This window comes from Lathyrus oleraceus, chromosome 6 (assembly GCF_024323335.1).
Source record: "Lathyrus oleraceus cultivar Zhongwan6 chromosome 6, CAAS_Psat_ZW6_1.0, whole genome shotgun sequence".
Lineage (NCBI taxonomy): Eukaryota > Viridiplantae > Streptophyta > Magnoliopsida > Fabales > Fabaceae > Lathyrus > Lathyrus oleraceus.
In genome coordinates, this window is record NC_066584.1 from 300,385,179 (window position 1) to 300,399,647 (window position 14,469).

At 33.2% G+C, this 14,469-nt stretch overlaps 1 protein-coding gene across 1 annotated transcript; it reads left to right on the forward strand.

The window, feature by feature from the left end:
• LOC127097463 (serine/threonine protein phosphatase 2A regulatory subunit B''beta) lies at positions 1-11,214 on the forward strand. The gene is made up of 13 exons (XM_051035955.1): positions 1-687; positions 1,978-2,220; positions 2,341-2,446; positions 2,554-2,653; positions 3,993-4,098; positions 4,253-4,343; positions 6,057-6,198; positions 7,726-7,873; positions 9,019-9,128; positions 10,175-10,331; positions 10,424-10,549; positions 10,648-10,799; positions 10,888-11,214. Exons 1-12 carry the CDS (start codon positions 538-540, stop codon positions 10,786-10,788), a joined length of 1,620 nt encoding a protein of 539 aa, XP_050891912.1. The 5' UTR covers positions 1-537; the 3' UTR covers positions 10,789-10,799; positions 10,888-11,214.
• Positions 11,215-14,469: the final 3,255 nt, after the last annotated feature.

The following is a 14,469-nucleotide window of genomic DNA, read 5'->3' on the forward strand; positions in this document are numbered from 1 at the left end:
CGCCAGTTTCAGTTGGTACGGTGCGCGTACAGTGCACAGACACACAACAGATAAACACAACTCTCTCTCTCTCTCTCATTACTGTTCCACTGATTTCTCTCTCATCACTGCCATTTCCATTCCCTCTTTCTCATTTCTCATCTTTTTCAAACCTCCAAACCAAACGAGGGTTTCCATTTTCTCCTATTTTCACTTTTCATTTTTTTCCTCTCATCTACTTCACTTCACACTCCAACTCTCCCGTCTCTTGAGAATATCTCCCTCTCAGATTCTCAGCGAAACCCGCTAATCTTTCTCTCCATGGTTTCAAATTCCGTTGAATTTCCAATTCTGGTTCGTGTTCGATTTCTTCATCAGGCACTCGAATAAAACGAGGTGAAACGGCCATTTCAGTTGCTAACTCGGTAACTAGGTTTTGCTAACCTAGTGGTAGAATAAGAAAGGGGAAAATCGAAGTGATCGTTGAAGAAGTGGGGTTTAGGGTTTTTGGCAGTTGAATTAGGGTTATCATTGCATGATAGATAAAATTGTTTTGTGATGGATGTGGATGAAACTGGGAGATTGGTGTCTTTAGACCCAGATATGTTGCAGCTTCAAGAGGTGTCTCCTCTTTCACTGAAATCGAGTCTCCATGTTGCTGAGGAGCTATACTCGCAGTGGCTTTCACTTCCAGATACTTGTCGCCTGGTACATAAATATATTGTTGACTTGAACTGTGTTAGTTATACTTCTTTTTTACGAATGGGTGCTTTTGGTTATTTATTTGACTAATGGAAATGGTGCAAAGAACCGTGGAATATATTTGATTTACTTTTGTCAAAATTGAAAGTGTTTTTCTATTTTTTTAACTGGGGTTTTAGTTAGCAAAATTGGACTAAATTTGACTCTAGAATGGATGTTTAATATGACCTATACATGTCTAGGATTTCCTAAAGACAGTTTAAGTCCTAATATGTTGGGAATTCTAACCAAAATTTGGCCTGTATATTTATCCACTGTTTGTCGACTGGGTCTTTCTTCCATTCCTTTAGAGTAGCTTTCTTTTGTATTGGATGCTTTCATTGTTAGATTAGCAAAAAACTTAAAATGTTGAAATTCTGTTAGTACCTTGGAGTAAATAATTGCCGAATAATGAGATGTACTTGCCATTATTCAAACTACTAACAAGTTGACAACAAACAGAATGGTGGGATTTGTCAAGTTTTGGAGAGGAGGACCATTGGACAAAGAGTATATTCTCTATCTAATAGAGTAACAAAACAAAAGTTCAGAACAAAGAAGGATGAAGTGGGCAAAATAGATAGAAGGATAGAGAGTGACATAACAGAATAGGAGAACACAGAACAGAAAAGTCTGAAGAGAAAACAAAGGAATAGAGAGGCCAAGACAACTGTAGTCTGCTGGAGATGGGTTCTCCACTATATATGACCTGTAAATTGGAGATGGCAGTGACGTGTGAGTAGAAAATGATTTTGACATGAGATGGCAATGAAGGCGAACAAATAGTGAATGAGTTTGACATGAATGGCAGAAATATGCAAGCAGCTGGGCTCTTTAAACACATGTTGGCTGTAATGTAAAATGGATTGTAATTATACATATTTTTCTAAGTGATTTTCACTAATAATTCCACTTTACAATGCAAGTAGCAGCACTGCAATTACACAACTAAAGCTGCACTGCAGAAATACATAAACTAGCCGTAAAACTAACATATATCAAGAACAATATAAATGAGGTGCAGAAATTTATAAAACCTTAAATTGCTGTATAAAAGTTATAAACTAGCTGATGAGTAGTGTAAATTAATCAGCAAGACTGTTGAGTTCCTAAATTATACTGTTGCTAGGACTAAATATGCCCTCAACAAAAGCATTGCCATTTCTTTGTTGGTTGCTTGTTTGTTTAATTTGTATAGCTTAATTTTACATATATTTCTGTCAAGTTCAATGTTTCATTGATGTATTCTCAACACAGATTAAGTCATTGCTTGCTGACGCAAAAGCTGGAGTTCCCTTTAGTGCACCCGAGAACTCAACAAGTACAAATGCTCTTTCAATCAACCCGTTACCTTCCCTATTTCCTGCTGGGAGTACACCGCCACTTTCACCACGCAGTTCATCTGGTTCACCACGGACCACGAAGCAGAGAACTAGCCCTTCTTCATTAGGTTCTCCACTAAAAGTAGTCCGTGAATCTGTTAGGGAGATCATTCCTCAGGTATTTGTCATTGTCTTAACTAATTATTTGTTCTTTTTCCTCAAACTTTTTATCGGTTATGTCTTGAATGATTTAACTCCTTGTATTACAATTTATTAACATTACTTTGAATGTTTGCAGTTCTACTTCAAAAATGGCCGTCCACCTCCAAATGAAATGAAAGACCATTTCCTGTTTCAAGTTGATAATCGATTTTACAGTCATATGGATGGTTTGCAATTACTTGGTAAGAACATGATATTTGTGAGCTTATTGGTTCTATATGCTCAGTTGTGACATCATTATGGAGAGATACTAGTTTTTTTATTTTATATCTTTGTAATCTTGTTTCAGAATTCAAGTCTTTTACGAAAGAGATATGCAAAATTCCCTCGTTTTTCTCCACCATTCTTTTCAAAAAGATTGATGTCAATTTTACAGGAACCATAACAAGGTACCAAATCTCTTATTGGACTATTCCATCATAATAGATCATTGTATCACATGAAGCTTTCTGAATTTCTATTAGATTTAGCTTTTTTATTTTATTTTTATTTTTTACTTTTATTTTTCTTTTTCTTTTATTTTTTATTTTTTATTTTTATATACATGCTGTTTCTTTTATAAAGAATAAGGAAAATAGGGCTGCAGTTTTTTCCAGATAAAATACGCAGTTCAAAAGTGTTTGCTCGACAGGGTTTACGATTGTTTAATGTACTTTAATTTTCTAATATTTCATCCTTTCCTTTGAAGCAATGTTTTAAAAACTGAACCAGACATTGAACTGCGAGACCTCTGAGTGACGGTTCAACTGCTTTAAACCACTTGAACTTGGACGAAACCACAATCAAGTTGTTCAAATAACTGAACGGTAGAAAGTGCCGGTTCAATCAAACCATCTGGTTCAGTTTTTTAAACATTACTTGAAGGAAATAGAAGGATCTTAACCTTAGATCAACATCATTATAGTCTAATGGTATCATTTATGCTGGATGGTAATACTAACCCATGGAAAATACTACCCTAGTTGGTGATTTGAGTATTTTAAGGTGGCGGTTTAGAATTGTTTTTATTGGTTATTATTTACTACCTTTGTCACTGTATATAAGACCCCTTTAACTTATTCACAATAATTAAGAACGTTGGTTAATTTAGCTATCGATATTAAATGTTAACAATTTATAATACTTTTCCATAATTACCCTTAAGGTTATTGGGACTTGTATCATCTCATTCTTTCCATCTAATTGTTACATAATACATAATGGGATTCATCACACTGCATTTCCCCCTATCCTCACAAGATAGAGGTGATAAAGTAATTAAGGGTATTTTAGCATTAAAAAAATAATGCAAGAGATAAATTGAAGGGGGCTTATAAATGGAGACAAAACAAAATAAACGAACTTCTAAGAAGAGTTTTGTATAAAAGGGCAGAGGTAGCAATTAATCAATCCAGTACTGTAATAGATGGATATATAAGAAACAACTTATAAATGTTGCTTTACTTGTGTGTTTCCACTGACAGAGCAAGCAGGAAAGCATCACCAACTGTCGTTCGTTTTTGATGAATTGTTGCAGTCATTTTCATAATTAGCTGAAGATACTACCACCCTATGTTTTCCACTTCATTTTTTTATTATAATTTTTATTGTATGTGCAAAACATATTTCTGTGGCTTTTGTAGAGAACTGGAAGGTTAACAGATTAGATATTATAATTTACTATGAAGTTATTTGCGTACAACATTTGGTCCTGTTGGACTGATGCCCTTTCCATATCACATGTTTTAGGGATCAATTTATTGACTATTGGATTCAAGGCAACATGTTAGCTAAGGATTTACCGACACAAATATACACCTTACTGAAGCAGCCACATCAAGCATACCTTGTACAGGTTTGCTTTGTTTTATAAGCTGTCTTGCACTTACTCCCAATGTATTTTGCTGTTTCACTCTTAAGTCTCAACCTTAATTACTAAGGGCTTACTAAAATGCTATATGTACTAGAATTATAATTTGAAATGTGTATCTTTTCTATTTTGGATGTAGGATGATTTCAAACCTATCTTGAGGGAACTATTGTCCTCTCATCCTGGATTGGAGTTTTTGCAAAGCACACCTGAATTTCAGGAGCGATATGGTATGCATGACCATATTACTTAGATTAATATCTTCTTTTGTTTTTAAGTCTCTCTACTTTCTATAATTTGGTTCTGAAAATAAACAGATCTTTAGTCACCACAGCCTTGCCCAATATTTTTGGAGGGCATCCAATTCTAATTAACCTGGTTGAAATGCTATTTGCATCTTATTTCGGGGCTAGCTTTTAATGGAATGTTTGACCATGAGATTTTCCAATTAAGACATGATTTACTCTAGGATTTTCTTTTCCTCCCTACTCTTTTCTTTTTGGGGTGGGCATGCTAGAAGGGTCCTGATTGGTACTCTCCATTTGTATAGGAAATTGGCATCTTCAGTCCTCTTCATATCTAAGTACTTCATTCATTTTTAGAAATATTTTATAGCTTGCTTAATGTAGAACAGAAAAGCAAGCTCTCCCCTACCTTCTCTCCAACCCCCTCCCAAACTGACCTTTAAAGTTTAAACTCTCCATCCCAACAAAATGAGATTGTCTATACTTCTTCTAATTTTATTCTTCATTGCAACCTAGTCCTTCTCGTGCTATTTTCACCATATCAACAATGGATCTTATTCTTTTGATAAACGGTCATGCAGAAAACTTAATTTAGTTACAGCTGAGTTTAGGTACTTAAATATCTAGCCTAAACCTGCAGCACCCTCAGTTGCCTTAATCTACACTCGGTCCTAACTAACTTTTGGTTAGTTATGCTGACATGACAACTGAAGGGAGAGGAAGCTTCTATAGGTAGCTAATCGGGAGAAGCTACTAGAAGAGCTAGAGCTTTATATCTCACATGCAGTAAAACAACCAAAGTCATGTCATTTAATATTAATTAATAAAGAATATGACTAACGTATGTTTTTTATTTTTAGAAATTATATACTTGGATTTTTAAATCACTAGTTAAAAGGGATAATACACGAATGAGCCCAGTAAATTCAATACACACATCTGTCGGTAGGATCAATATGTCGATGAGATTTAGTTTCGAGAGCGGTAAATCTGGCAAAGAGACCGCGTTCTTGCAAGAGTCCATGATATTTGCTTTTTGTTTTGAGGGATGTAATCGATGTTCCAGATCTGAATCTGGACGGAGAATAGTGGAAGAAGACGAGCTAACAAAGTGAAAGCAAGCAAATTCACTCGATGTGCTGTGGTTCTACACCCAGTCTACAGTGTTGTTTGGTTTCAGTTTATAATAACATTTGCTTGAAAAGAAGATACATTGGTTTTGAAGCTGTTGTTGGGTAATAGCCAAAAGAATCATGGAGATTTAAGAGGAGCTCCTTTTACCAAAAAAAATGAGATTTAAGAAGAGCTCGACTTTTGCAGGTCGCAGCAACACATACGGAGAAAACATCAGGGAGGCACAGTGGCCTGATAACAGAATTCAGACCTAAGTAGAAACGAAGATTAATAATCTTATTCGCCGTTCTATGCTGTTTAAACTTAAGTTGATTTAAATAAAACAAGTAAAATTTCGTCCGTTGATTTCTTTCTTCTACGTGTCATTTACATATGCTTTGGAATTGAGATGTCTATTTCCTCTCCAATGGAGAGGATCAGGACCCATGCTAGAATGCAGACTGTGATAAGATTATCATAATCTATCTTTTTTTTTATTTTTTAAATCACACTTATTTTATGCTTTGAAACTAGTTCTTCAGGTATTTCTCACTGATTTTGTTATTGTTATTGTTGTTGAAACAGCCGAGACTGTAATACATAGAATATTTTACTACATGAATAGATCTGGAAATGGCCGACTTACTCTCAGGGAGTTGAAACGTGGGAACCTAATTGACGCCATGCTGCATGTAGATGAAGAAGAGGATATTAATAAAGTTCTGAGGTAAAGGCTTTAGCTTAAAATGTCTGAAAAGTTGACTGTATTTTTTTTTTACTTAAATAGCATGGAAGTGTAGTAGTCCTTGAAACTCTATTAAGGAAACTGATGGAGGATTATTGAACTGAAAAAAATAATCATCCTGCTTACTGACTGGTCTCCCCTCCCGGTTTCCACCACTCAAATTACTGCCCTTAATTCAAAAGGGCTAAAAACTTTCTTAAAACCTCCTTAACAAGCAGATCTCCCAAGAATAGCCAAAAATACCCAAATAGAATATGAGGTTGCAGCCTTTTGCCACCGGCCTGGCTTTATATTTGTTGACTGAAACCATCAGGATTTTCTTTGATCCTGAAAACCCACTTGCAACCAATAGAGAGTCTACCAGATGGAAGGGGTACAAGAGACTGCACGTTGTTCCCTACGAGAGCATCATACTCATTTTGCATAGCAGCCAGCCAAGTTGGACTTGAGAGTGCTTGTCTAGTGGTTTCTGGTTTAACACATGCAAGAAGCATGGTGGGATTTAGTTTTGAACAATATGATTCGTGACCTGACTCTATTTTGCATTGGATTTGTATCAGGGGGAATAGGCTTAGGATGTTTAGTTAGGATATGGAATAGTAGGAGTTAGTTGAGCAATTGGAGATGGTAAGGGTGAAGGGCTTGAAGAGGGAGATGATCATGTGTTAGGAGAGTGTTGTGGTGAAAATTGAGTATTAACAGGTGAGGTCAAAGGTGGAGAGATAGTTGAGGTGTTGGGTGATGTTGAGGGCAATATTGAAGGTGTTGGAGTGGATTGAATGGGAAGTGATGATGCAATGGGAATGGACCCGGATATAGGATTGTAAGAAGGGCCTGAAACAGTAGAAGATGGTAAGAGTTTGAGATATAAGGGATATCTGTTCTCTTTGAGATTACATCCTTGGAAATATATAACCTGCCAGTTGGGGAGAGGCATTTGTAGCCTTTGTGAGATGTATAGTAGCCAAGGAATAAGCATTCTTGAAACCTGAATTGGAGTTTGTTGCTGATGTAAGGTCTTAGTAAAGGAAAATAAGAGCAACCAAAAGCCTTGAGGAAAGAGTAGTCAGGTGGTTTTTGAAATAATTTGGTGTAGGGAACATCTAGATTAAGAGTAGTTGTGGGAAGTCTATTGATGAGATAGATACATGTTAGGAAGGCATAATCCCGATATGATAGTGGCATAGCAGCCTGAACAAGTAAGATGAGAGAGAGGAATATTGGAGAGAGATAGAGAGAAAGGCACCCTAAAGGCACCCAAGCCTAACCCCAGCTGCTTCTAACTGTGTGAAACAGTTAGTTGCAGTCAGTTACAGAGCTAGGCTAATATACAGTGCACCTACAGGAAGCTCTCATGAGCTTACTTGCTATATAACTATAAACTGATCCTTTGATAGATTCCAAAGATGTGTGAATCCATTGATTTTCATTCCCAATTTAGTTGTCTCTAGAGTCGATTTTTCTTCGCTTATTTCTGTTTGCTACATTAGTTCTTTGGTGAAATTTCAGGTACTTCTCCTATGAACATTTCTACGTTGTTTACTGCAAATTTTGGGAGCTCGACACAGATCACGACTTTTTCATTGACAGAGAAAACCTTATTAAATATGGGAACCATTCTCTTACGTATCGGATTGTTGATAGAATTTTTTCTCAGGTCTGTTGGTATTTTTCATCTTTGTTAGTGCACAGTTGTAAATTCAATGTGTTTGGAACAAATATTTTTAGCAATTGATTTAATTTATAAATAAAATTCTCTGATGGAAAGTTAAGATATAAATTAATTGATTTTGATGAGTCCTTTTGCTTTTGTTGTGGTTGTTTAGAAATCGGCTCAAACTTGGTTGGATATGATTTGATTTTTTATTTAACTATTGAAATCGATAATTTTTTCCCTTATTGGTTTTCCTACACTGCATATTCTTATGTTAAAAAAAGTAACTGTCTCAAACAAAACCTATGTTGTCATTCGCGCTGCTATAGAGTGATTGTGGAGTAGCGGTGCAGCAGTGCTGTCCACTTCGACGCATTCAGTCGGTGATGTGCTATATCACGACGAAATCACATCAGATTTGCAGCCTAAAAGCTCCTTCACGTCCTGGTTACTGTTCATGGCGAGAAATTCCTCAAATACCTATCATTTTTAATTGTTCTGGATTTTTATTAAGGGTATAATTGTTATTTCGACTAATTTTAAGTGATCTATTTTATTTTTTCTTCTTTCACGAGCAAACTGCTCTTCTCATTCTCCCTCTACTTTGTGTGACTTTTTTTGCATCTGCGAAGCTCTTCTCCTGTTTCATGCGATCCATTCTTCTGCATGTGTATAGTCTGAAACCCTTTTCCTATTTCTCCTCCTGCTTGTCAAGACCAATGTCATTTTTCTTCTCTGTTTTTCCCTGTCTGGGTTCTTCTAGGTTGGAAGACCATTGTTACTATTCTTCCCTCTTTGGGTTTCTATGTTCTTTGGGTTGTGTGTTTTAATGTTAGTGACAAATGACCAAAATCACTTATATTAGTATTAAGTATGATTCTCCTTAAATTTTATGTATTTTTCTATTTGAGTATTTATGTATTCTTTTAGAGTTTTCATTTAGCGGCTATCCCACTATACCACTAGCTCTGCACTTTGCACTGATATCCGAGATTAACAACATAGAACAAAATAAGTTCTGTTTGCAAATCAATTCAAGTTCTTTTGTTAAATAATAAGTCCTGAGCATGATAATTGTTTCTTCAATCAATCGAAACAATTCTGTATTTTAATTTTTTTTTGTCTTATTTATATTTTAACTGAGACAGGTTCCGCGGAAATTTAGCAGTAAAGTTGAAGGAAAGATGAACTATGAAGATTTTGTTCATTTCATACTTGCAGAGGAAGATAAGTCATCTGAACCTAGTCTGGAATACTGGTATACTCCCTAGCCTTCTCAAATAATGGAGATCCTTTTAGCAGCATAGAAAATCGTACGTCTTGACTGATATTTGACAAACTTGAATAATAAATGAAAGCAAGTTATTCTCTTAACCATTTGAGTTATACAATTTTACGAGTTTTTGTTATAATTTTTGTTGATGTTAATGGGGTCTTTGATGAAAAAGGAGAAGAATAAGAAGAAATGTTATTACGGTAAAATATGATTGGTAATGATTCGATACTAACGATACATTCTAAACGCTAACCCCCTATTTATGGAAACGAGTACTAGGATGGGTGTGGTAGCTCACCTGATATGTGCTAGATGAGTTAAATGGGTGTAGACTGCTGATCTAGGGTTCAATCCCCGACGACAACATTTATTTATATTTATACATTTATATTTATGTGTTAATGTAAACAAGTTGTTGATATTTATATATCTAACAACTTTTTGAAAAGTACTAGGAGATAATATTATAAAATATTATCTGTTTTCTTTTATTCTAATAATAATAATAATAATAATAATAATAATAATAATAATAATAATAATAGTTTTGATAATAACATAACACGCCGATTAAAGACTGATTCCCCGTCATTTATTTAAATCATCTCTAATACATGCATCATTGCTATTTACAACTCATCATTATCAATTATAAATCAATACCTGACTTGCATAAGCCTGCTATCCCTTTCTAATTAACTCAGTCTATGTTTCAGAATAGTTAGAGCATTGCTTTCAAAACCGCACTAGATTAGGTGGTTATCTGTTATGTTTAGGTCTATGGTCTATTTTATTAGCCAACATACCCAGTTAAGTCCAAAACCATTGAAAATTGGCCTAAAGCCTGTGGAGGGCTAGTTTCAATGGGTCAATTTCTTTCTTTAATTTTCCTTTTTATTCTAAAGAATATTTTAAAGTTGAATGTAGATCCAGTGTCAAGTTTCACTTTCAGTAAACTTTTTTCCCTCCCTTTTCTCGGCCTTAAAATTTAATTGAATCTTAAAAGTTTCCCCCCCAAATGGTTGTAGGTTCAGATGCATCGATTTAGATGGAAATGGAGTGTTGACACCAAATGAAATGCTATTCTTTTATGAGGAGCAGCTGCACCGGATGGAATGCATGGCCCAAGAGCCGGTGCTTTTCGAAGATATCTTATGTCAGATTGTTGATATGATTGGACCCGAGGTCTCTCCTTTATTCATATTCTTGCATCTTTGGTTGTTTCATTTTTTATTGCTCCATAGTATAGCATGTGGTAACCATTCTATGTTTTGCAGAATGAAGGATATATCACATTACGAGATGTGAAAAGCAGCAAACTTTCTGGAAATGTTTTCAACATTCTTTTCAATCTCAACAAGTTCATCGCGTTTGAATCTCGTGATCCTTATCTTATACGTCAGGTAGAATCAAGTTTTAGATCCTATTTCACTATCAATGAAGTCTTTTAGACACTTTTTATTGGGGAATTCTAATGACCAGGAGGCACTTTGTTGTCTAGGAACGCGAGGATCCAAATATGACAGAGTGGGACCGTTTTGCACACAGGGAGTATATTAGGCTTTCTGTGGAAGAAGATGGTGAAGACATGTCAAATGCCAGTGGAGATGTCTGGGAAGAATCACTTGAGGCCCCTTTCTGAATTTCAATTAGGTAGGTTGAGTAGTACTAGTGCATGCCATAACAATACATATATTGTATTTCTTGCACTACCTAAATGGATTTCATATCATAACTGTAGGTGAATCAAAGGCTAAGTTGTACTTGTAAGAATCTTCACACTCTACAACTCGAACACGATGCATTTGGAGGTAGATGTCGAATACAGTGTTCTGGAGGGGTTCTCCTGAAATTTGTTTAGAAAGAAAATGAGAATAGCTACAGGGTAAGAGCTGGTGCAGATTTATTGTTCTTGTTCATATTTTAGTACTTATTTTTTAGACTAATCTATATCGAATTTAATTTCTGTAAAAAGAAACCGGAGGGTTTTTGGTTTATCCCTTTTGAATTTTGGTTGTTTGAAGGTTTTGTTTTTTTTACGAAATTTAACACAATTAATTGTACTTAACTTTCAACTTGTTTCTTTAATTTGTTATATAGTGATGAGAAAGTGCAATGAAATAGATAACCATCTTAGAGTTGTTTTGATCACATAACTTCGATCAAATTTCATTATTCAACCATATAAATAACGCGTGGGTAGTTTTCTAAAATTCAACATTATCTGTTTCTAATTGAAGTTATTTATTTAAACAGAAAGCTTAAATTTTGTTATGTTTGTTATTGTAATAAATGTGTGTTGGTTAGTACAGTTGTACTTTTATGTTGTTTTGAGAGCATTGACTATTTGTATCAGACTTTGCAGGTAAGTTTCTTATCATTAATCAAACTAGAATTACAATTGTCAGCTTTTGTTTTAAAATTGAGTAAGTGAGAATTTTTTATCGAAACTGATGATTATTTTACGAGTCTTTCTAGAAAAAGTTCAAAATTTAATATCTTGAATCACTCTATCTCAAAGTATTTAAGTGTTTCTTAACACTTAAATACTTAACCCTTAGAAGTAGAAGTCCCTTAAAATTTATATCTTTATCTAAGCTTATCTCTCTAGAATAAAATTCCGCAGAAAACCTTAAATATGATATAGGTTATCTTCACATTTTAAGAAGATTTCCAGCTTCTTAATCACACCACTAAATCATTTTATTTCTTTCATCCTTTAACAAGAGAAATATCCTTTGCATAAGTTATAGATGATTTCACAATAGACTGTTTCAACTAGTAATAGTCATTTCAAACATTGTAAACACAAAGTTTGACAATATATTTTTAGTGTCCTCATTTTCAATAGTGTCTTTTTTCATGAACCGTCTTTGTATACTTCAAATCACTCTTCAATCTACCATTCAAATATCTAAGCACCCATTTCAAATCCACTTCAAAGTTTCTCAATAAACTAAACTTAAATTTGTCATAAAATGACTTACTGTGCTAATATTGCGTGCTAAGTTGGGTCTATTACATATCATACCATACAGGATGCTTCGAACTTCTCTTGCATAGGGAATACTGTCGATCATCTTCTTCTTATCTTCGGTTCAAGGATATTAGATAACCTATTACTCAAATAAATAAGTGTTAACAATTTTTGCATACAACATTTTGTACCACTCCACCACTTTTTTTCGGATAGTTCCTATAAATTAATAGATTATTTTTAAATTTAGTTCTAAAAAATCTTTAATACATCCTTATAAAATTACAAATATTTAAAATTTAGCTTCCATATTTTATAAATAATAGATACATTAGTTCAGATACAAGTAGAGGTGGCAAAATTGGTTTGGTCCATCATGCAATGTCTGTTTTGCCTGTGATTTTAGGTGGGATGAATTAAGATTTTAAGTGTACACCCTTCAATGTGTTCATTCCGTCTCATCCTGTATTTTTGTGGATTCTTGCGGACGCGCGTTTTACATACAATTTTAAAATATTTAGGCCTAAAAAATTTAATCTTTATGGATCCTCTCTCCTCCACCTTCTAAAAAATTTAATCTTTATGGATCCTCTCTCCTCCACCCTTAATTTTTAGACGGATTAAAATTTTAGATATCCATCATCAAATATATCACTTAAATAGTGCCTTTCGGGACTATTACTTAAATGGTGCCTTTTTCTACCTCTAACACTCATTTTATAAAAGGTATAGAGATTAATAAGGGTTGTTAATCAGTTTTTAATTATTTATTTTTACTTAGTATTTAAGTTTAGATAGAGTATATTAGAATAAGAAATAACTAAACCTTCACACAATCCAATGAAGAACTCAAGTCTCAACTACAATTTTATTAGGAATTCTGTCATGGTCACTCAACTATAATGGTAATTAAGCTAGTTAAGTGATTATAAGAACTTGGTGGTTAAACCAGCTCAACTTTTTGTTCTCTCTTTCGATGTGCAAGTGCAACCAATTCAAGATATTTCTTTTTTTTTTTTTAAATTTCCTCAATTTTTTCCCGTATTTATTTAGGCTGTTTGGTTGCTAAATTATAAGAAAAATTATACTTTCTCTTTTTAAACCTATATGATACAAACGAGAAAATGTAACTCATTCATGATGATTTGTAATAAAAATATTTATACTCATCTCTAGCTTTTATAGCTATTTGTATGTTTTTCATTACTTCTTTTTTGTGAAAATATTTAAAGTTTTTATTTTTGGAATTTTGATGTTGATTAATATTTAAAATATATTTATTGCATATTGTTACATAATCAACAAACTCATGTTTAAAAAAAAACTTATGTTTACAATACATAATTATTGTTATGACTTTAGATGAAATTGTTCTTGCATATTCTTTTCTTTAGAGAAAAATATTCACATATTCCTTAAAAAAGTAATCCATACATATTCATTATCTATTAGTATGCAGTAGCTTTAACTTTAGAATCTAAATTTTTGAACATTTTGTTATTAAAATAAAAAGTTTGCTTCAATTTAAGGCAAGGAAAGAAGTCCCAAACATGATCTCCAACTTACATAACAACTTACTTATTCAAATCTATTTACATATTAGCTTTAAAATTCTAGATGAAGTAATTTTTTTTGGTAAAAAATAAAGTAATCTTTTAATGAAAAATTAATATATTTTCCCTCTTTGTAAGAGATGGTAAATAATATATTATAATTTATAAAGATCATCTATTTGAATCTAGTGAAGGTTTGACTTATCACTCCACAGCTCTATTTGACACTCTTATATTTACAATATTTATTATTATTATTATATATTTTTTAAATATTGATTTTTCTTTTAAATTTACCTGTTTTTATCATAAACTTATAATTTATATAAAAAAAAATATTTTTTTTAAAACTAAAATTTTCAGATAAAAAATGAATATTTCATAAAAAAATGTCAGAATTTTCAAAAGAAATTCTAAAAATTTTAAATTTCTTTTACATTATCGAAACATTACAGTATTTTTTGAAATTTTCGTAGTGTTAAATTTTTTTATTGAATTTGTAGTACAAAATTTTTAAAAAATTCGAAAGACTGATTATTGGAAGAATCAAGTCGGTAGAAGTATTTACTTTTAATTAGTTTTGATGATAATAAACAAATTTGTTGCTTTGATGTTTGTATAGAATATGCATATTTTACTAGTATATAGAAAGACGAGCACCGTCTCTGATATAGAACATCTTCCTTGATAGACATTGCCGCTAATAAATGTAATGGCTATAATAAATACTGCCTCCGGCATATTATTGGTTGGAGTGTTGGACTAGAATCTATCAAGACACTTAAATTGTAAT

Coding starts and splice junctions, on each gene's coding strand:
- LOC127097463 (XM_051035955.1), top strand. CDS start 538: ATGGATGTGGATGAAACTGGGAGATTGGTGTCTTTAGACCCAGATATG. Junction 2,447..2,553: donor GGATGGTTTGCAATTACTTG/GTAAGAACATGA, acceptor ATCTTGTTTCAG/AATTCAAGTCTTTTACGAAA. Junction 2,654..3,992: donor TTTACAGGAACCATAACAAG/GTACCAAATCTC, acceptor CACATGTTTTAG/GGATCAATTTATTGACTATT.